This window comes from Brienomyrus brachyistius, chromosome 8, assembly GCF_023856365.1.
Source record: "Brienomyrus brachyistius isolate T26 chromosome 8, BBRACH_0.4, whole genome shotgun sequence".
Taxonomy (NCBI): Eukaryota; Metazoa; Chordata; class Actinopteri; order Osteoglossiformes; family Mormyridae; genus Brienomyrus; species Brienomyrus brachyistius.
Window position 1 is genome coordinate 14,856,112 of NC_064540.1, and position 22,147 is coordinate 14,878,258.

Below are 22,147 nucleotides of genomic sequence, written 5' to 3' on the forward strand. Positions count from 1 at the left end.
CTGAAGGGCACTTAAATAAATGTATTGACATTTCCAGTTTTGTTTCCTAGAATAACTTAAATAATAAATACTTAGAATAAATTTTCACAAATAACCAAAGAGTTTCACTTGGATGATTTTTTTTTATTATATATGATCTTAGCTAATTGGTAAAAGTCTTTGTTTTAAAAAATATGAAATCTAAGTAACCCTCTGAATTGTCCTTTGGTCATAGGGTTAGTTCTGTGGCTAACCAGAGAGAGCGTTAACTGGCCAGCAGCACACACAAGCAATTTGTTTCACTTGACTCCTTCTGTCTTGACAAGCAGGACACACATTGTTGCTGATAATATTGTAATAAACTAAAAACACTAAGATGAAAAAGCTAAAAATGGCTTTAATAAATGAAGAAGTGTCCACATGCGAAAGAGTCTATGTTAACTACATATCATGTCCTGTTGTGTAATAGTTTAAAATAGTATTCAGATTCATATGTAATGCGGATATTGTTATAACCATAAAATAAATCCATTGTACAGTACAACTACAGCAGAAACAACAAAAACACCATTATGGCAGCTTCAGACATGCAGATTTTATCCCATGTTCTGCACTTTAAATGGAAGCTCTTAATGCATTAATCTAGACTTGTTTGATTGATATCAAATTTTTTTTTTTTTATTAACATATTTATTTGACTGCTAGAACATTTCATAAAGTGATCATAAATCTGGTCCAGGAACCTTGTGAAGAGCCGGTGTTAGAAAGGTGAGACGATTCCATACTAGGACTCCGCAGTGCCCTGAAATGTAAATATTACATGTTCCTGGGACTCATGCTGAGTGTCTGCCTTCTTAAGTTATGGACGCTTTGAATCTGGTTCTTGTCTCAGTCAGCAAGTGAGCACACGATGATGTCTTATAGGACCGGCGTTATCGTATGGCAGGCACCTTGGAAGGAAACGTTGCGTTGCGTTAGGAGAGCAGGGGGGAGGATGCCGAAAACAGGGCAGACGACACGGCACACGTCCTCCTCAGCCCCCGCGCTCCGTGGGAAACCGCCAAAGTGGCAGAGAATTCCCGTCTGCAGAGGACGGGCTCCACTGTCGGCGAAGAGTCGCTGTGGAAGCCGATTCATTATTTAACATTTATACCGGCTGAAAGACAGATGGACTGGGGACTTCAAAAAGACGTGAAAAAGCATTTTAGGTGTTCTTGAAAAAGAAAAACTACTTGGGCATTACTTTGTCCAGAAGATGCTGTGCTGTGATGCTGTAACGCCTCAGATTTGTTTTGTTTTTAAACAAAACTTTCTGCGGTTTAAAGCTTAGAGCTGTCACAGATATAAGCAGGATACTAAGGGATATTTGCTGATTTAGTTCTGCTTAAAGGCCCTTTTGCACAAAATTATTTCCCCTCATAGGATGTTGACCTTTAGTCAGAAGGGGGAAAATGTTGGTATTTATACTTAATGCACTGTAAAAATATAATATTTACAGTCACTTTTATTTTCATCCTCTTATACACTTATAATCTTTTCAGTTTGATCTAGTTTATTTCCTTCAATTTGTATACAGATATGCACTGTAACTCCACAGGAAGTCACACAATTTACGCACCATCGTTCATGCAGAAGCAGATCTGTTCTTGATTAGATGCTGGACAGGCAGAGGACAAAATATGCTGAATTCATGTCCTCTGAGGGATAAACAACCCCTAAGCATCATGGGACTGTCCGCTGCCTGACTAACCCACGGAAGACTTGACCCAGGGATGGCTGATTTTAACTTCCATATAGGATTTCCCTTCTGTGTATCATCTATAAAACTTCATTGCCTTTCATGTTATTGAATAAAAAAAATTGGCCAATGCCTGCAATGCCAAGCTAGCAATGCTACCAAAATGTTACCAAGTCCAGCGCCAGTCATGATTTAGGGACAGGGGCACAGATAAATGTGTCACATATCAACCCAGCGGACACAGGGCAGGATGCAGATACTCCAGATTTGTCACAAGAGTGGACATTGATCAGACAGCTAGGATACAGCTGACCTCAGATCCAGTATCTCACTGGGAGCACCAAACAGAAGACGGGTGTCCTCACTGGGACCACCAAACAGAAGGCGGCAGTTGCAATTAGCACTGCACATCTACACATTGATTTTTCTCAATGTTCAGTATGATTAACAGGCCAGAAAGGGTATGATAGTGTACTACACCTCTCATACTGATATACCACCTGTCAGTGTTCAACATGATGGTGTCCTTGTGGAAATTCTGTTCATTATCAGTAAGAGCAGCCAAGCATGTATGTTCTTATAATGATTAAGAGATTAATGAAATTAGTGGTTTAAGATGCTTAGTTGCTCTTTTCAGCGCATCCCCTCTGGCAAAGCCTTATCTCATTAGTGACAGTTTGAGTTTTCGTTAAATGGAAACTCTTAAAATATGAGAGGATCCCACACCATCTCGCTCCATTTTTAAACTTCCTTCATTTCTGACTTCTCAGAAGTTAATTAATGGTGATGTCAACACATGCATAAATCAAAGGATTTGGTGCAGTTTTTTACAGACGGCTCAATAGAATATCCATCTTTGCCTTGTCCCCACGTCACTTTGAGTGTCGAACAGCAAGAATAAATTTCAACGATTATGCAGAAACATCAGAGAGGAGATGTGCCAGAAATTAAGGAGGAAACAAGAAAGTCCTTCACAACTACTGCCAAGAAAATGGTTGCATTGGTCAAGAGGCGAAATTCATGCAAACCCTCACTAAAGAAGCCTTGCATGTTGTAACACTTTGTGTGTGAAGTCTGGCGACAGAGTTAATATTTTTAATTATTTGGAAGTTTTTACATTAAGCCGTGGGACAAAAGTTTTGCCCCTGCTAAATACCAAGGAAGACCGAGGAATCTTAGGAAAACAATCATCAATCTCCCCACAGACCATCTGAACATATGACATCCTTCCATAGCGATGTCGTTCATCCCTTTCAGATGGGTTCAAATGTAAACCAACAAAAAATGCTCAGAAAACGAATTAACTGATTTTTTTTTTGTTAATGTTCAAGTGTCATTGAATGAACGGATATTTATTTTCAGCAATACACAATCCCTTTTTAATTCTTTGAGGCATTATTCACTCTTCCTTCCCACAGTTTCCTCGGCCTTGTTCAGCAAGTTAAAATGTCGATAATGGAGGGTTGGCTAACACTGAACAGTGCAGCGGACAGTGCTGTTTAAGTGCCAGAATTGCTCATCTTTACAGGAGCCTGTTTTCATCCAAACAATGTTTGTGAATCAGTTCCTGCAAACTTGCAGGAAAAACACCAGCGAAGCTTTTATTCATCGACTTGAACTCGAGGTTCCTGCCAATACGCGGTCAGCAGTATTGCTAGAAAAGCCTGAGATTGTTGGGCGTAACATTTTACAGGTTTTCTGTCCCTGGTCTCGGTCATCTCAACCCAAGTCGGGGGGCTAATTCTCACTGCCCCTTCTGGACAGCTCATGTCCGGGATCGTCTGACTGAGCCCATTTGAAGCCTAAAGCATTCATTTATCAGTAATACTTCAGTACATTTCACGGGAAAAGGTTAGTCTACAGCAGGAGAGTGTTTACAGCCCCACTGGCAGATGGTATCAGGCAGCAGCTGTGTCTTGTACTTGCAGGCGAGATGAGTTTCAGTGAAACGGAGCCCTGACTCTGATTCACAGCATTAAAGTTGAGTAAACCAAGCAGGGAGGTAAAGCCACAAAATGACCACAGGCCTAGCTGAAGGCCCCACATTGGCGGTGGAAAGCTCTCTACCATCCGGATACAAACAGCCCCCCCACTCTGAAACCCCCCCAAAGGGGGAGCCCACCTCTCCCGTTTCAATTCAGTTAAATTCCTTGCTTGCATTTAAAAATAGCATTAAAATGCATTGTTAAAGAAATAGAAAGAGTTTGTGTTGAGTGTGAAAAGGATACGGATGTCGCACCCAGGGAGGATTATGGGAAGGATGGTTTATCAATACATATTAATCTCGAAATATGGCAAGATTGGGCTAAATTAACTACGGTGCTTACATCTGGGTTAATAACAAGCTTTCAAACACATGCCAAGCATATAGCCAAATAAGCAGATAAATGATACCAAAAATCTCACACTGTAACAATTTTGTGAGCAGGGGTGTATACAGGGGTGTGGCCACAGGGTCTCTGACCTCAGCAGAAAGCTGATTGGCCCCTGGTGAGCTCTCTCCCTCGTCACTCATCAATTTAAAACATATCATTGGGTAATAATATGGGTGGCCCCTCTGTATGAATGGTCTCTCTTATGTCACCCACCTTAAAAAAAATCCTAGAATCGCCCCTATTGGTGAGGGAGTCAGGCTTCTCAAGTGGAGCCTGCAGGGCAACACAGTGGATGGGAAGAAGCACCGACAGACAGAATTAGATTTAGATTGTGCTGACATTCAAGTGTTGGATGGAGGCAAGGGAGGAAGATCACGCAGAAGACTCTCTGCTGCAATGCAGAAAAAATACTTGAGCTGATGTTTTGTTTATGGAAGACATCAGCTGCGGGAATGGGTTGACTGGTTTCACAAAGCGTGTTGAGAATGCTGGCGGTAGACTGCAAGCAAGAAGCTGTAATCAGGTGGAGACGGGAGGAAGTGGAGCTAGCGGACGTATGAGCCAGCGGACGCGTGAGTCAGCGGACGCGTGAGCAAGTGCTGCGGGGCTGGGGTGTGAGCGGCAGTAGGGCATCTCCAAAGGAAGGCCAGCCCTGACACTCCCTCTCACCAGTGGGCCGGGAACATAAGGCTGTCCTGGGAGCAGCCTGATAAGCCATCAGGAAGCAGAACAGGCTCCCGTCCCCCGGCATTGAATGGACCCCCATCCTCCAGTGACCTACTGCTCTGATCTGCGAAATCAGCCCCACCCGGTCACGGGAGGAGGGGTGGGACCTGCAGCCTCTCAGTACGCCGCGAACCAGCACGAAGAAAAGAGAAACCACTGCTTTCCGATGCTGGTCCTGGGAGGAAATGAAGAGCCTTTAATTAGATCAGCACTTGTCTCTTCCCCACTGATTGTTATTATTTAAAGCTGAGTTCCGGTGTTGTTCTGCATGCTTGGGGAATAGTGCAGAGGGCCGAATGAAAGAGGGCTGGCAGAAACGACCTGGCTGTGGCCCCTCAGGTGTGACATGCTGCTGTAGATGTGCACAGGGCGAGGCCACTGTGTCATTCAACACATCAAGTGAGGCTTCATGTGAGACCGTTAGCATCGTGTCGCTGAGCTTAGCCATTAGAGTCGTGCGACAGCATCAGGATCAGGCTTCATGGAGAGTGATTATATATATATACATATTATATAAATAATCTATCCCCTTATTGTGAAGCTTCCATTGTGAACTTCCAGCAGACTATCCAGGAAAAAGAACAAACAGGAAGGACAAAAAAAACAGGAAGATCAACTGAGATATCAAAATCAGTCCTTGCAAAGTCAGATGAAAGTCGAGTGGCTCTGTTCATTGTAGCCATTGACTTAATGTAACTTAACCAACCTCCTGCACCTTCACACGTCACGTGGCTGGGAGCGCCGTTACAATACTCACCACTTCCCTTATCTGGGCCTTGTTTTAGATTTAAAGTTACTGGGCCCAGCAGAATGCCCCGCAGACTGGGTCAGGTGAGGTTAATGTGTCCATCTTCTAGCTGCCTATCCCAGTCTGGGCTGCAGGGGCATGTAGCTTATCCCAGTCTGGGCTGCAGGGGCATGTAGCTTATCCCAGTCTGGGCTGCAGGGGCTTGTAGCCTATCCCAGTCTGGGCTGCAGGGGTATGTAGCCTATCCCAGTCTGGGCTGCAGGGATATGTAGCCTATCCCAGTCTGGGCTGCAGGGGTATGTAGCCTATCCCAGTCTGGGCTGCAGGGGTATGTAGCCTATCCCAGTCTGGGCTGCAGGGGTATGTAGCCTATCCCAGGCTGCACAGGGCACGAGGCAGGGAGCGCCAGGCCATCACAGTGTACATGCACGCACACACACTATCATACTCAATGCGAGGCACAGATTAGGCTAACTGCATATCTTTGGACTGCAAGAAGAAACTCAAATAACATGCAAAATGCACGTACCCAGACTGACACTCGAACCCCCAACCCTGGAGGTGAGGCAGTAGTGCTTCCCACAGAGCCACCGTACCCATAAGGTCAATACCTCCATATAAATAAGCTAATGTGGTCAAATATGCTGATAAGTGACTTTGATGCTATTAATTCTCTCACTGACTGCCCCCTGCTTAAGGTTGCTGCTGCATTTTCCCTTCTTATTTAGCCTCAGCTGAACCCCCAGCTCGCCCAGAGTTCCTAGAATTACCCCCCTCCCCCATGCTGGGAACCCCCAGAGCCCTGTCTGCATTCACTCTGCTCCTGTCTGACGGGGCAGATGGCCCAGTGTCTGGGGAGCGTGCGCTCTGTGGATTAAAGGCACAGTGATACCGTCTGAATACCCGGCCCGGTGACATCATGACAGTGGGATGGGTCATAAAGTGAGCTTTTGTCTTGGGTTCTGGCTGCATTGGGGTCCTGCCTGATCACGGCCAGAGCTCAGTCCGCCCGCACTCCCATGAATCTGTGCGCATGTTGTCCAGGCAACCACACATTCATGCAGCCTGCTCTGATGTACGGCTTTTATTTGCAGCCAGATTTTAGACCATTTCATATGAATTCGGTACCGGTCATGATGTGCCCCCCCCCCCCTTGCTGCCCCGCACACAGGAAGCTCTGGTTAATCTGTTCTTAATGTGTGATGCAGTTGTAATATTAGCCTGTCACACAAGATGAATCTGCAAGCCCCCCACCGCCAAAAAATAGACAAGGGGACATGGCTCACATATTGCACTTCAACGTTTAGCCCCCACCCCCAAACTGTGACTCTCTCCAAGAAGCCTTCCCCTTCAGCAGGTGTCACTATAAATTCCTGCATATCACCTACTACTTTCAAGTTCTGCTGTATCCATCCCTGGTCCAGGAGCCTGTCGCTGCGTCAGGAGCATGTCGCTGGGCCAGGAGCATGTCACTGGGTCAGGAGCCTGTCGCTGGGTCAGGAGCCTGTCGCTGGGTCAGGAGCCTGTCGCTGGGCCAGGAGCCTGTTGCTGGGCCAGGAGCATGTCACTGGGTCAGGAGCCTGTCGCTGGGTCAGGAGCCTGTCGCTGGGTCAGGAGCCTGTCGCTGGGCCAGGAGCATGTCACTGGGTCAGGAGCCTGTCGCTGTGTCAGGAGCATGTCGCTGGGTCAGGAGCCTGTCACTGGGTCAGAAACATGTCGCTGGGTCAGGAGCCTGTCGCTGGGTCAGGAGCCTGTCGCTGGGTCAGGAGCCTGTCGCTGGGCCACTCTATTATGGAGCAGTATGGAGGTATGGATACCACTCAGGGCCCAACTACTTCATGACGCAGCCCCGGTGTCTTGCTTGCTGTGAACTGGAACACTGTGTCACTGGCGTCTCTGTGTCATGGTGTATTTGTGTCACTGCATCACTGAATCACCTCATCTGCTATGAACTGTCCCTGCATTTATTCCCTGTTATGTTCATGCATTACTTTTAAGATATCTCTGGGCCTACTTGTCGCTTAGGCGTTAAGTTTCTATTTGATTTCTGTGATTCTTTTATGAAATTCACTGGGTGATAATTCTGGACATCATTCTCCTTCTGTGTATGTAATGAATCTAATGGAAGTGTTGCAGAATGTTCTGGAATGTTTAAGAACAATCCTGGAGGAAGTTTACAGTACCGGCTGAGTCTGTTTTGCAATTCGAGTCGGGTTGCGAGTCCGCCAGATCGCGCCCACTTACGATCCCGGCTGCAGACACGTATGCAGTAACCCGGTGCGCTGATGTCAGCAGGCCTGTCTGCGCAGGAGCAGCGTAACACTGTTGCGTCCGCAGGGGCTGCAGCCATCAGGAAGTGGGGGGTTGGGCAGGTATGCGTGCTCCTTCTGTGCCTCCTACTTTGCGTTACTCCAACCTTGCAGGCGTGATTCCTGCATGACCGCTTATCCACACTCAGCCCACAGAGTGAGGAAAGGCAGAGCGGAATGAGAAAAAAATAAGGTTTATCTATAATGGGATCTGCTCTTAGGCTGAGCGTGAGCCCCGATGGCGTCTGTACAGCAGCCAGCACAGCCCATCTCTGCATGACTTGGGGTGTGTATACACTGAGCATGCTCAGTGGCATTTTCCCACAGATCAGGGCCATTTTAAGCACTTGCTCTTACTGGGCCATTCTTTACTACAGCTCACGTCAGAAGAAGCAAGAGACGTCACTTCCCGTGCTCGCGTCCAGACCCTCGCACGTCAGTGCTCTAGGGGAGCAGTCTATTCCGGCCAGGACATCCCGTAAAGCCCCGAGTGACAGGAAGAGAGCATGCAGTCAGCCAGGCCGCGCAGCACACCCACGTAGCCAGCCAGGCCATGAGCTACGCCCCCACCCGGTCATTGTGAAGTGCGGATGTACTCTCCCTTGAGGATGGAACCCCTCCTAAGCCATGACTGAAGGTGAATCCTTCACTCGTTTCCTTATATGCTTCACTCTCACTGCAAAGCTGTACCTGAACGGTATGTGTATGTGGGTGGGGGGGGGGGGGCAGAGTGTGGGTTAGTCTGCAAACAGGTGCTGAGAATGTGTATTTAGCATGTTTATATTTGCTTATTCAGCAGGTAGCTTTTACATTTTGTACTTTTAATAAAAGCGAGGTACATTTATTTAAAACAGGGTCAGACAGTCCCTGGAAAAATTGGATCTGCACCTTGCTGAAGGGCCCAGTAGTGACATCACTCCGCCAAGTCTGTGGCGTGTTCTGGTAGCCTTCCAACCACGGGCCCGGTGTCCCGTGAGACACATACCTGCCCCCTTGTGTCTAAGGTAATGTCAGTGAAGAATGAGTGGGGAAAGACTCATAAGCATCCACCTGTGGTTCAGGGGATTGAAACCCACACTCTTTCAGACATGGGCACAGATCCCACACCTTTCAGCTGGTTGTAGTTTTACCAGTGCAGCACCAGGGCCTACATCTCCTAGCCCTAGCTGATGCCTGACAACCATCATGGATTCTCCGCTTCCTGAAATCAAAACGCTTGTCTTATGTTTCCATTCCATTGTTTCCATTCCTTTGCACCGTTAAGCCTGTCTCCACTCCCATGTCCGAATACAGTCCATCTCGCTTGGGTTCATTCACCATCATGCCTATAACAAGCATCATAATATATCTTTATAAAGACTATGAAATTAGAACGTGTAGTACTGAGTAGAACTAATAATAAATGATTAATAATCTGCATGTGACAATCATGTCCATTGGTGGAGAGAGGGGTCATTATTATTCAGCTGATGATCCTCCACAGCTTGATCCAGAGGGGTTCATGTTTCCATGGCCAGATGTGGTGACACACCTGGATTTACAGTCTCACTTCCTGTTAGTGCGCAGTCCGCCTGTTGGACGCGGGGTCCCTCAGATGTATGCGACTCCCCTTTTGAACGGCACAGCCGAACTAGCGGTCACTGGCTTTACCCCCCCCCCCCCCCCCAAAGAGATAAACTTACCCACCCTCCCTCCTTCTAGACGGGGGAGTTTTTCCTGCCACCAAATAATTAAATAAACCTCAATTTCGAGTGTTATCACAAACAAGGCAGGACATCTCCCCCTGCTTACATTAGCGGCCCGTCTTAAGCTGCTCTTGTCCTTCACAGCTGCTCTCTCTCACTCGCTTCCTCGTCAGACCGGCCCTCACTACTCAGCAGTGAACTTGCCAACACAAGCGACAGCCATTCCTCTTCTTGGAGATTCCGGAAAAGCTATGTGTACGAAAGGTTCACGTGCATGTTCCATCACAAACTGGGAGACGATGGCGGAGATCTTCTTGGAAGAGGATGTGGCTTGGTGCTGTTGTTGGGCAGCCCGTTTTATACCTCATATGCCACGTCGCACATGATGCCCCCACCCCCCTACCCCGAGGGCCTGTCCAGCTCGAGCAGACAGGCCAGGCCACTCCAAACACACCTCATCCATCAAGACAAGCTGGGACACCAGTGGAAGAGGGAGCCGTTACCGTTTCAAAGCTGGCTGAGGGGCCTCCCCGGAACCAGGCCAAGGCCTGTGGAGCAGGATGTTTACAGTGTGCATGGTTAGCCCACTGCATGTTTTCTCTGCCCGAGAGGGCAAAGGGTTTTGTTGTGGAATAACAAAAAAGACCCTTAAAAATAAAATAGAAGTAAAATCTCATGATTGTTTGGGGATCCTAAGAACGCAAGTTGCACTCAGAAAACGAGCTGATCACATCATGGAGGGAAATTTACACAAAACTCAAGGCTGTAGAACATGTTCTGAATGGTTGTTGCGACTGCATTTTTATATCATCAGCCAATGGCTGCCAAGCATGCATAACAATGGATGCATTTTCTGTGGCTGGAGACATTTTTTATGCTTTAGATTGCAGCGATGGAGTCACTTATGTGAGGGGCCAGCTGGTTTACTCCCTGTCTTCTTCCTCACTGACTTAGTGGTCGAGCACCAACTTTTTACAAAACACTTGGTTGTTCCTGTTCTTCCCTTGGTTACACTGGTGCTGAATGTAGAATCACTACCTTACAATCTGTCTTCCAGTTACCTACATTTCCTCCGGTCTGCCTTGATGAAAACTCACTGGCACATTGTAGTATTTGTATACCTTGTATATCCATCCATCCATCCATCCATCCATCCATCGGACCGTCCAACGTCCATAAATGCTTATCCAGTACTGAGTTACGGAACTCCATCTAGGGCATCCTTAGCTCAGGGCTCCGGACTGACACCAAGATGGCTGCATGTGCGATTTTAAATTTTACGTCGTCACATCTTTGCCAGTGTATGATAATCGTTAGCATGCTTTGCTCCTGCATGGGTGTTTCGTTAATGAATTGTGACAAACTGTCTTTTTTCTTCTTCCCCGGTTCAGTTTGTCTTGTTCAGTGTGTCTTGCTGAAGTGCTCTCTCCGTTCCTTCCTCCGTACATGTACACCCACAGGTGATAAAACAGGCGAAACCGTGGCGTAAAAGGCAAAGCTGTGGTGTTCAAAAAGGAAGCGGACAATAGGTGATTCTTTAAAACAAAAAGTGAAAAGAGGAGAAGGCTGGTGGAGAGGGAGGGCCAGAGGGAGACACAGGTGAAGATGAGAGTTACATTATCAAAGCTAATGTTCAGATTAAAATACTTTGCAGAAACAGTAACGTCGCCCCATCACATTCCCGCATCTGACATTCACGCTTTCGGTTGTTCGCAAATTGTCCATAAACAATTAAACAGGGATATTTTCTGAGCTTAACAAAGGCCAGCAGGCTGTTATGGGCAGCGGTTAGGGCTGCCTTGATTTATAACAAATGTACTATGTGTGAAGTGTCACATCGGCAGGGCTGTGCCACCCATAACCCTCATGGATATGAACCGCTGACTGTATCCAGTCACTGTCAGTCTGTCATCAATACATAAACCATGGTATGCAAATTAGGACAACTATTTACCATTGATTAATACCACGCCGCACCAAAAAGAAGGGTGCGACCCAATCAGGTGCTGGTGCGGCAAACTGGGAAAGCTGGTACAAGCACTACTGCCATTGAAAAAGTCAGTCTGGAGCCCTGGATGTTTCTAGGAGCATAATTTTCAAAATTGGCATACGTTATTTTTTTTTTGTTTCATTTGTATTACCTTAAAAAAACAGTAATAATATATAAAGTATAAATATTTGTATATCATGTACTTGCTTAATTGAGCAATAAAAAGGAGACTGAGATTGTGCTGCGTAACAGCTGTGATAGTCTGAGATGGACCAAAATATTCACCCATATGGTATCAAATAATAAGGTGAAATGTAACTTGTAATTGTAATCCTACAAATTAGCGTGTTTTACCATTGACTTCCTCACAACAGTTCGGAACCTAACCTTCTGGGGCTCGGCTGGGGGCGGCTCAGTGTCTATGTTGGGGTATCGGCACTTTGTAACTCATGCTTTCTTATTCATGGCAGGAGCACTGTAATACCTAATATGCTTCACTGCTGGCCACTCACAGCTGAAATAAATGCTCAAAACTACTAGAAGAATCATAAGATAGCAGGTAATACTGCAGCATGAACAAATGAAGTACACACATGTCTCACGTTCCACCACTAGGTGGGACTAGCGCTCCTGACTGGGCTGGTGATCTATGAGCGGTTAAGTCAGTGTTGATGGGTCTCCTCATGCACAACCTAGAGCCATAGTCTCGGTTTCTACTGTAAATGCAACTAAGCCAAGCATTTACAGAGATACCCTGAAATATACAGTATTTGGCTGATCAGCTGATTGGCAGACGTTTGTGGCTGTTCAAGAAGTAACATATGTAGCCCCCTAAAGAATCCGTTTTTTTACAGAATCCACATAATACATATAATTATGATTATAGCTGAGGATAAAGAACGCCGGGGTATATCGTCCAGGGTATACACCAAGGTATATTGTCCAGGGTATATCGTCCAGGGTATACACCAAGGTATATTGTCCAGGGTATATCGTCCAGGGTATACACCAAGGTATATTGTCCAGGGTATATCGTCCAGGGTATACACCAAGGTATACGCTAGCCCCAGACTCCCTGGGATAGGGTCCAGGACACCTGTGCCCCTAACCAAGAGGTAAAAAATATATCATTTAGAGATGTGCATCTCCACCTTAGAAGCGACACGATGCACATCGCGATGCTACTGTGATGCTGTGATTCACCCCTATTGCGATGGAGTATGATTAGACACAATATGATGTGATACATCACTGGACATGCCTTCAACTCACACAACACTTGGCTGAGAGACTTGCAGAGAATTGGCAACTGACAGTGGCAGTGGAGAACTGGAGATGAGAGAGAGTGCTTAAGTACGAGAAATTATTGGTCACGTTTCTAAATAATAAGAGACCCTGCTGCCGTGGCACTCTGCATTGTGTTTTGGTATGTTAGTGATGTGATGTGGTGGGGTGAGGGAGGTGCAGGCCAGGCTCGGGACCCTCCTGTTGCAGTACTCCACATTGTGTTTTGGTCTTTTAGTGATGTGGTGGGGTGAGGGAGGTGCAGGCCAGGCTCGGGACCCTCCTGTTGCAGTACTCCACTTTGTGTTTTGGTCTGTTAGTGATGTGTTGTGGTGAGGGAGGTGCAGGTCAGGGGTGGGAGAAATAAATCAAATATTAGATGAATCGCAATGCAGAAGTGGACAATTCAGAATCGAGTCACAAATGCCAAGAATCGATTTTTTAAATGTTAATTGATCAGGTAATGTTGACGGATCCCAAAAGGTGAAACTGGGAAGTGTGGAATTACAGTGCCCAGTCAGTGGCCGTGCACATAACAGAGACAGGAAGGCTGAGTGAAAAATCCCTCTGCATTAAAAGCTAGTGTATGGAAGCACTTTGGCTTCTGTGAAGCTGAAGGGGAAAATGACCTGGACAACAGCCACACTACATGCAAGTTGTATAAAACTAAACTAAAATATTTTGGAAACACGACAAACATGAGAAACCACGTTACACATCTCCACCCGGAGGAGGAAGAAAAACACCCGGTTGTAGCTGCTCGATGGTCCTCTGGTTGGCAGTAATTGGTGTCAAAGCTGCCACCCAACTTGGAAAAGGCGAAGCGAATTACTAATTCCGTTGCAACTTTTATTGCCAAGGATTTGTGCCCATATTCAGTCGTTGAGAACCAAGGCTTTAGCGCTACGTTGTGCACTTTGGAGGGAACCCCACACTCTACAAAGAGACCAGAACCAAAGTTACGGAATCACTGAAGACGGCGGGTAGGATAGCTGTACCATGACGCGTGGACATTCATTGCCAGAGAATTTTCCATCACCATAACTGCACATTTTATCACCAATGAGTAGCAGCTAGCATCTCATGTGCTGCGAACAAGAACAATGAATAAGAGCCACACGGGTGCAAACAAGTCTGAGCTATTAAAGAATGTAGCAGAGAAATGCCACGTCGCTGAGAGAGATTTAGTTACTGATACTGCATCCAACATGGTTGATGCTGCTGAACTGGCTAAATTCCTACATGTGAAAGGCTTTGCCCACACGCTAAACCTGGCCTTTCAGCCAGCACTCTAGTTGCCTACTTGGGTGTCAGGGACTCAGGAGGTTCTAGCACAGGGGTGTGTCATAGTGCAGGCTGGTACTAAGTGGTTGATCCACTTGCAGCTGGCAGGATCATAAAATAGGGGTTCATTTGCAAAAACAGAAAGCACTGGGAAACTATATGGACCACGAGGGGTCAAAACCAAAAAGGGGAACAGTAAAGACTAGGGGGGAGGGGGCTGGCAGGCTGTACAAACATTATCAAATACACCTGAAATATATTCCTGACATACAACTGTTCCACTAGGGAACAGAACTAAGGCAGGAACTTAAATACAGAAACTGAACCGGGTAACGATGCAGCAGGAGTGAGACATGAAACAATTAACCAATCAGGGAGAACACAAGGACTGACGCAAGAAAACAGGCAACAGGTGAAACTAATTATTAACTCAAGGTAACTAGGAGATCACAGGGAAACTAAAACAAAAGCTGGAACAAGGACACAGAATCTAATACTGGGGAAATAAGAAAGACAGGTAGCATAACTAAAGTACAAAGCAAGAAACCAAAACAGAAAATCACAGGAACTAGAAAAACTGATACCAATAAAACAATAGGGAAAAAAATACAAAAACAGAGAAGGTAGGATTTGAACACACAAAGGAGGAGTTAAGAAGTAGCCGCATACGCAACTCATTGAGCCATGCAACCAACAGGGAAACAGGGGAACACTAAAGACTAACAACGGGGAGGACAGGATGTCCAGCGACACCTGCTGGCCAAAAGGGAAGAAGATGAAAGAATGGAACAATCAGGTACTGAGCCTGACATGACCCTGAGACGTATTACTGCATTTCTCCACTGCAGCACCACTGCAAAACACCAGCTTGAAGAGAAGCAGAAGCAACTTGGTCTGCTGAGACATGAGCTGAAAGCAGATGTGAGCACCAGGTAGAACATTGCATATGAGATGGTTTTGAGAGCAACAGCCTGCAATCTGTGCCTCCTTACTGTCTTCTCAGGTGAGGAGAGGAGAGTCTGATATCTGCACTCCAAAGCAAACACCTCAGCTGTAGAGGATTTTATCAAGGCCAATGAAAGGTGCAACTATTTTCTTCTCAGAGAACAGCAACCCCACCATCTGTTTGATCCCTGCTTTGCAAGCTCAACTCAACCAGGACACAAAGGACAGTATTGGAGAGTCATCGGTGGTCCGAGAGATAAAGCAGGCCATCAATGGGGACCTCAGCAGGAGATGCACTCGCGAGCAGGAGAGAAACACTCCTTTCACAGCTTCTGCTATTGACCCATGATTCAAGCGCTTGCCTTTCCTTTCTGAGGAGAGAGTGAAGACATATGAAAGAGTGATTGTTGAGGCTGCATTGTTGACCTAATTCTCTGGGCTTAAGACATTCAATTATTTAACTTCTCCAATTGACCGAATAACAAATACTCTATAATAATAGGTTTAAGATATCGCATAGAACAAGTAAATTTGTTTTGTGTTATTGATTTTGTTCAAATGTGATTTGGATTGAAGATATTGTCATTTAAAAATGTAAGATTTTTGTGTTTACCGCTTCTTCTCATTGAGTTTACCTACAGCAAGGGGTGAGAGTAGAAAAGGAGGAGAACCCAGAGCACAACACATGGAGGGAAGAAGACACCCCCACCACTGAGGAACACCAAAGCCCTGCTTCCAAAAGAAGATCGCCATCATCTTCTCTGCGAGAGAATCTATGGGTGCAGACCTTTACCGATGCTATAGTCCATCAGCAGCACATGTCCATCTACACCAGAGCTGAGGAGGAAGTGACCAAGTACTGTAGTGCTCCATCACTCCCTTTCTCTGAAGACCCTCTGAGCCAGTGTCGTAAGAATCAGGAAATGTTTCCTCTGATTTCAAAATTGGCCAAAAGAATACTAGTTTATTCCTGGCACCAGTGAGTCTGCAGTGAGAGTCTTCTCCACAGCACAACATACAGTAACTGCACAGCGGAGCACACTTGCATCTGAACATGTAGTTCAGCTCCTGTTCTTAGACTAGAACTTCTCTTCCCTTTGTTTTATCAATAAAAGATATTGGCTAAATTGTGGCTAATTACAAGATGCATCGATAATCATTTTATCATTGCATCGCCACTTTTAATGAACCAAATAAACTTCCACAGGCTCATTACCAAACATGCATCAACATATGAACATACTGATGGCTCAAAATTGTTCCACTAAAAGTCGGGTAAGCCACTTGCCATTTGCAAACACAAACATGTTGCCGATAAATCACATTCCCTCCAGTGGCCTGGAAGCATAATGGCCCCCGAAAACATTAAAACACTAGTTATGAGCTAAATAAATAATGTGAAATTAATAAATCTAAATTATTTATTGAGTTTACCAAAGCAAAGATGTATTCCAAGTCCATCCCAGATTGTTAAATCGGGACAGTTGGATCGTGAATTTATATGCTGGTGCACCGATACCAATCAGTGAATCTGCATGTAGGTGTGTGTGTGTGTGTGTGTGTGTGTGTATATATAGTCACCAATAGAGGGTGCCCTTTACCCACATCATCATACAACTGAAACAAGTGTACACTATATGGACAAAAGTACTGGGACACCTGGCCATTACCCCAAGAGGATCTTTTATGACATCCCATTCTAAATCCATAGGCGTCAATATGGAGTTGGTCCTCCTTTGCAGCTATTACAGCTGCCACTCTTCTGGGGAGGCTTTTTTGGAGCATTTCTGAGCATTTCTGAGATCAGGCACTGATGTTGGACATGAAGGCCTGGTTCACAATCTCCATTCTAGTTCATTCCAAAGGTGTCGGATGGGGTTGAGAGCAAGTTCTTTCACGCCATACTCACCCAACTATATGTTCCCACTGCAAAATACTACTTACAGGTGACTGTGGAATATCTAGCAGGGAAGAAAATTCACAAACTGAATTGCAGAGGTGGCTTCCTATGACAGTACCACGCTTGAATTCACTGACCTCCTCAGAATGATGCATTCTTTCAGAAATGTTTGTAAACCTGACTGCAATGCTTCATTTTATACACCAGTGGCGATGGGTCTGAATGAAAGACCTGAATTCAGTGATTAAGAGGTGTGTCTCAATGCTCTTTCCCTATACAGTAGTGTATGTACAGTGTATGATCCTCTTCAAAAAAATATGTAGGAAAGAAAAGGATCTATGCAGATGTAAATATTTCACTAGTTACATAACATGGTGTTACTAAAACTAAATATGTACTGATTTCTGCAAATGTTACACCGTTAACGATGTTTATGGCCAGTCTTTGACCCTGTAGGCCCTGAGCACTCACAAAAAAGCATCTGAACTGTGAAGCACAGCAGTGACTCACAGGGTTTCAGTCGCCTCGTTTACAAAGAAATCCAGCTTTTAACGAGACAAAAGTGGAAACAGGCAATAGAGGCAGAGCACAACCAATCATAGTCTGATTTTTTTTTCAGTTCAGCAGCTTATGAAAACTTGAAATAAAAAACAGATCAAAAAATACAAACAAAAAGCAGAATTTATATGAACCATTTTACTCTCACTTCCATCTACATAAAATTTCCTTTCCATTCTTATAGAAGCTTGTGCATCGGCACTGTCTCCATGTTGGTGGAAACAAAGTGAATGTTGACCCACGTTGCTCCGATGTCACATACATATACGCTATGGGCTCTAGCCACTTTTGGGCCACGTTACACAGGATTCCATGGGATTTCACGGGTTGCAAACTGTAATAATGAAAAGGATTATAAAAATATAAAATGATAAAAATGGCGATTCACTATTGTGTTACAGCCCTAATTGGTGCCTCTGTATTGACCACTGGATAGTGTGCCCTGCTCTGTGTGGGACCGGTTCCAGATTCTTACTAGAGCAGTGGCTTAAAGCTGGATGCTAGCCCCTGTAGATGTTATAGCAGGGAAGACCAGAGCATAAGTCCCACGTACATACAATGGTATACTACATAGCTTTGGTGTAATAATCCATCCATTTTCCAAACCGCTTATCCTATTGGGTCGCAGGGGGTCCGGAGCCTATCCCGGAAGCAATGGGCACGAGGCAGGGAACAACCCAGGATGGGGGGCCAGCCCATCGCAGGGCACACTCACACACCATTCACTCACACATGCACACCTATGGACAATTTAGTGACTCCAATTAGCCTCAGCATGTTTTTGGACTGTGGGGGGAAACCGGAGTACCCGGAGGAAACCCCACGACGACACGGAGAGAACATGCAAACTCCACACACATGTAACCCAGGCGGAGACCGAACCCAGGTCCCAGAGGTGTGAGGCAACAGTGCTAACCACTGCACCACCATGCCGCCCCCTGGTGTAATAATAAACATTAATATTTATATTAATTTATCAGACACTTAGAGTCAGTCAGCCATTGGAGCCAATGCTCAAGGGATTGGAACTGGTGACTTTCTGATCACGGGAAGCCACCCTAAAACAGGGAGCCACACGCCATCCCATCAGCATTTTCTCAGCATTTTACGATTTTTTTTGATACCTCTGCCCAAGAAGAACATTGTAGTTTACATAGGAAAAGCAGTTTGGTGTCAGTACAGAGAAAACAGTGGTAAACATGTAATCCCAGAGGCCAGGTACAGGCAGGCAGGTAGGTGATGATCACAATGCTCAGTACATGAAGGCGCTGCGTTAAAACCCGAGCGGGAGCTGCAGTGTGGAGTAATTCCTAATCCTCAAATCCCCTTAACGCAGCCGGCTTAAAGAACCGGTGTACCTGCATGTGTGTGCATCTTATATATCAGCATGTTTATCATGCATAGTGACTGCATTTTTAATCACCTGGAATTAAATCTTGTTTTTGTGTTTGCACGTTGCAGTGAAAATATGTGGGGACTGATTATTATTTGCAGATAACGATATGTCTCTGGGTCAGGATACAGTCTTAGGGTCATATTAAAGTTAAACCGTCTATTTCATTAATAATTTCTAGGAGGAGTATTGTCCAAAATGCATCATTCGGTCTTTGTTGTAATATTAAATAATTATTAAGTATTATATAATTTAACTCAACCATTAATGTTAAATATACGGAGCTCACCGAAAGCCGTGGGACACTTGCTTAATTCAGTAACATTTTTGCAAATTTATTGGTTTTATTATAAATATCATTAGTTTAATTCATTTTTTTACAAAAATATGTATCACGTTAGGAACAATCAGAAGTTTTAAACATTCATTTGAAGTAGTAATAAACTGAAACCCTAATTATAGCTTTAAAATAAATAGTTAATTCATTGACAAGCAGTCTCATTTGGTGCATTTTAATTAGTAACACAATTCATACGAATATAAGATGAACAAACTTGAGATCAGTATTGCATTATTTTATTCATGACTAGTTCCTTCTGAAGTTCACAAAGGCTTACAGAATTAGCACATATAGTAACAAAAATAGTAACTGCTCGAGATAAAACAAGTATCACGATTCATTAATGATGAATTAACATGAAATCAGTATTAACTAAAACTTAGATAGGGGTTAATTAATGAATAAGTAATAGCATAATACTATTTTATTTGCGCCCCGTTAAGTAAAGTGTTACTGATGAATCGAGTGTGATTCTAGCGTGACTGAATGTATGTCTAACGAAAAGGACCCAACACAGTGAGGATTTGCCTTGATTAGTCATAATCATATCAGTCACCTGTGCCGGCCTCGATAGGTATGGACAGGTCCACACATCCAGGTGAGCAGACCTGGGGGCCTGCAGTGTCGGCTGGATTATTAGTGTGGCCTAAATCATTTTCTGCTGAGGTGTCATATCTGCTAATGCTAATCCCATGTCCACCTTTATAAGGTGCCGGACGAAGGGTGAGTCCATTTGAAGCAAAGACCCCCCCTCACCGAATCTCTCCTGGGCAGCCAGGCGACACAGCACTGCCGGAGGATTGAAGGCAAGAAGAAGCAGCCATGAATGGCACAGAGGGACCCAACTTCTACGTCCCCTTTTCAAACGCCACTGGCTTGGTGAGGAGCCCTTTTGAATACCCGCAGTTCTACCTTGCTGAACCATGGGCTTTCTCCGCCCTGGCTGCCTACATGTTCTTCCTCATTATCACCGGCTTCCCCATCAACTTCCTAACGCTGTACGTTACCATCGAGCACAAGAAGCTAAGGACGCCCCTGAACTACATCTTGCTCAACCTAGCCGTAGCTGACCTCTTCATGGTCTTCGGGGGCTTCACCACCACCATGTATACGTCAATGAATGGCTATTTCGTCTTTGGTACCACCGGCTGTAACCTTGAGGGCTTCTTCGCTACCACCGGTGGTATCATTGCCCTCTGGTGCTTGGTGGTCCTGGCCATCGAGAGGTGGATCGTCGTCTGTAAACCCTTCAGCAACTTCCGATTCGGCGAGAACCATGCCATCATGGGACTTGCATTCACCTGGATCATGGCGTTGAGCTGTTCGGCACCACCCCTGTTCGGCTGGTCAAGGTACATCCCCGAGGGTATGCAGTGCTCATGTGGGATCGACTACTACACCCTGAAGCCAGAGGTCAACAACTACTCCTTCGTCATCTACATGTTCGCCGTTCATTTCTTCACCCCCCTGACCATCATCTTGTTCTGCTACGGCCGGCTGTTATGTACGGTCAAGGAGGCTGCCGCCCAGCAGCAGGAGTCCGAGACTACCCAGAGGGCCGAGAAGGAAGTCTCCCGCATGGTTGTCATCATGCTCGTCTCCTACCTGATTTGCTGGCTGCCGTACGCATCCGTAGCCTGGTACATCTTCACCCACCAGGGCAGCGTGTTCGGACCTGTCTTAATGACAGCCCCGGCTTTCTTTGCCAAAGCCGCCGCCGTCTACAATCCCCTGATCTACGTCTGCATGAACAAGCAGTTCCGCCACTGCATGATCACAACCCTTTGCTGTGGCAAGAACCCATTCGAGGAACCAGAGGGAGCTTCCACTACCGCCTCCAAGACCGAAGCCTCCTCCGTGGCATCTGTCTCACCGGCGTAAAGAAAACGGAAATGGGTCGTGGCAGAGTGCTGCATGTCTCACTGCTCACAGAAAATACTCCCGTCTTCGGTATTGGCTGTGTCTACGCAAGTAACACTCATAAGGGTGCTGAATGTTTATAAGACAGCTGGTTTCGAATGAGAGACAGTCGCAGGAAGGTGACGCGCTGCTGCACGCTGTGTTGTTTCTGTATGTATAGTACGTTTGCCGTAATTGTGCAAGGAGAAAAAGCGTTTTTAGTGAACTTTAAAAATCTGAGGTCAGCAGGAAGCGTTACGTAAAAACATGAATGTAGAAGCCTGTAACATAAAAATGCAACATAAATAAAGAGCAACTTGCAAACGAATGAATGACTTTCATTTTCCACTTGGTTAAGAAAAACAAAACAAAATCTGTATCCGATGAACGGCAATGCGTAACAGTAGTGTAATTATATGTACATTTATTTTGGATATTTTTAAGTTGATGTAAGTTGTGTAGTGTTGCTTCCAAAGTAAATGTTACAGATTGGAGTTCTCTAGATATTATTTGATATGTAAACTTTGCACTTAGTGTAATGTGTTGATTAATTCATTTTTCAATTAAAACCAAATGTTGCATAGACAGAAATGAAATTTGTAGGTACTTTATTACATGCGTATAAATACTGAATTTTACAATCAATTTTCGTCTGTTTAGCAGAAACATCAAATTATTATTCATAACTACCCAGCCTTTAAAAATTTATTATAAATTTCTAACATATTTATTATATATGTATTATTTATAATAATGCTACCAAATTTAAAGGACTCCCTGTGGGATTTTGTGTGTGTGTGTGTGTGTGTGTTTAAAGCAAATTAAAGTAATTTTAAACCCATTTGAAGCATAACACTGACTGCTGTTCCCATCTACCGCTGGTCTGCTCTTCACAAGCAGGTGAAGGTTAATCTGTATCAGGTTAATGGTGTTATCTCTTCGGAAGGGTCACGGCATTAAGGCGCATTAGTGACAGGATGTCACCACCTTGTAG

General features: G+C 45.1%; 1 protein-coding gene across 1 annotated transcript in view; it reads left to right on the forward strand.

Annotated features, from left to right (window-relative positions):
* The window catches only part of rhol (rhodopsin, like), a 43,567-nt gene extending 21,702 nt beyond the window's left edge, over positions 1-21,865 (forward strand). The window contains exons 2-4 of the mRNA XM_049023029.1: positions 14,816-15,039; positions 15,122-15,842; positions 19,964-21,865. Of these exons, the coding sequence (XP_048878986.1) occupies positions 20,077-21,135 (1,059 nt within the window). The 5' untranslated portion in view covers positions 14,816-15,039; positions 15,122-15,842; positions 19,964-20,076 and the 3' untranslated portion in view covers positions 21,136-21,865. The remainder of the gene's footprint in view (positions 1-14,815; positions 15,040-15,121; positions 15,843-19,963) is intronic.
* The last annotated feature ends 282 nt before the right edge of the window (positions 21,866-22,147 follow it).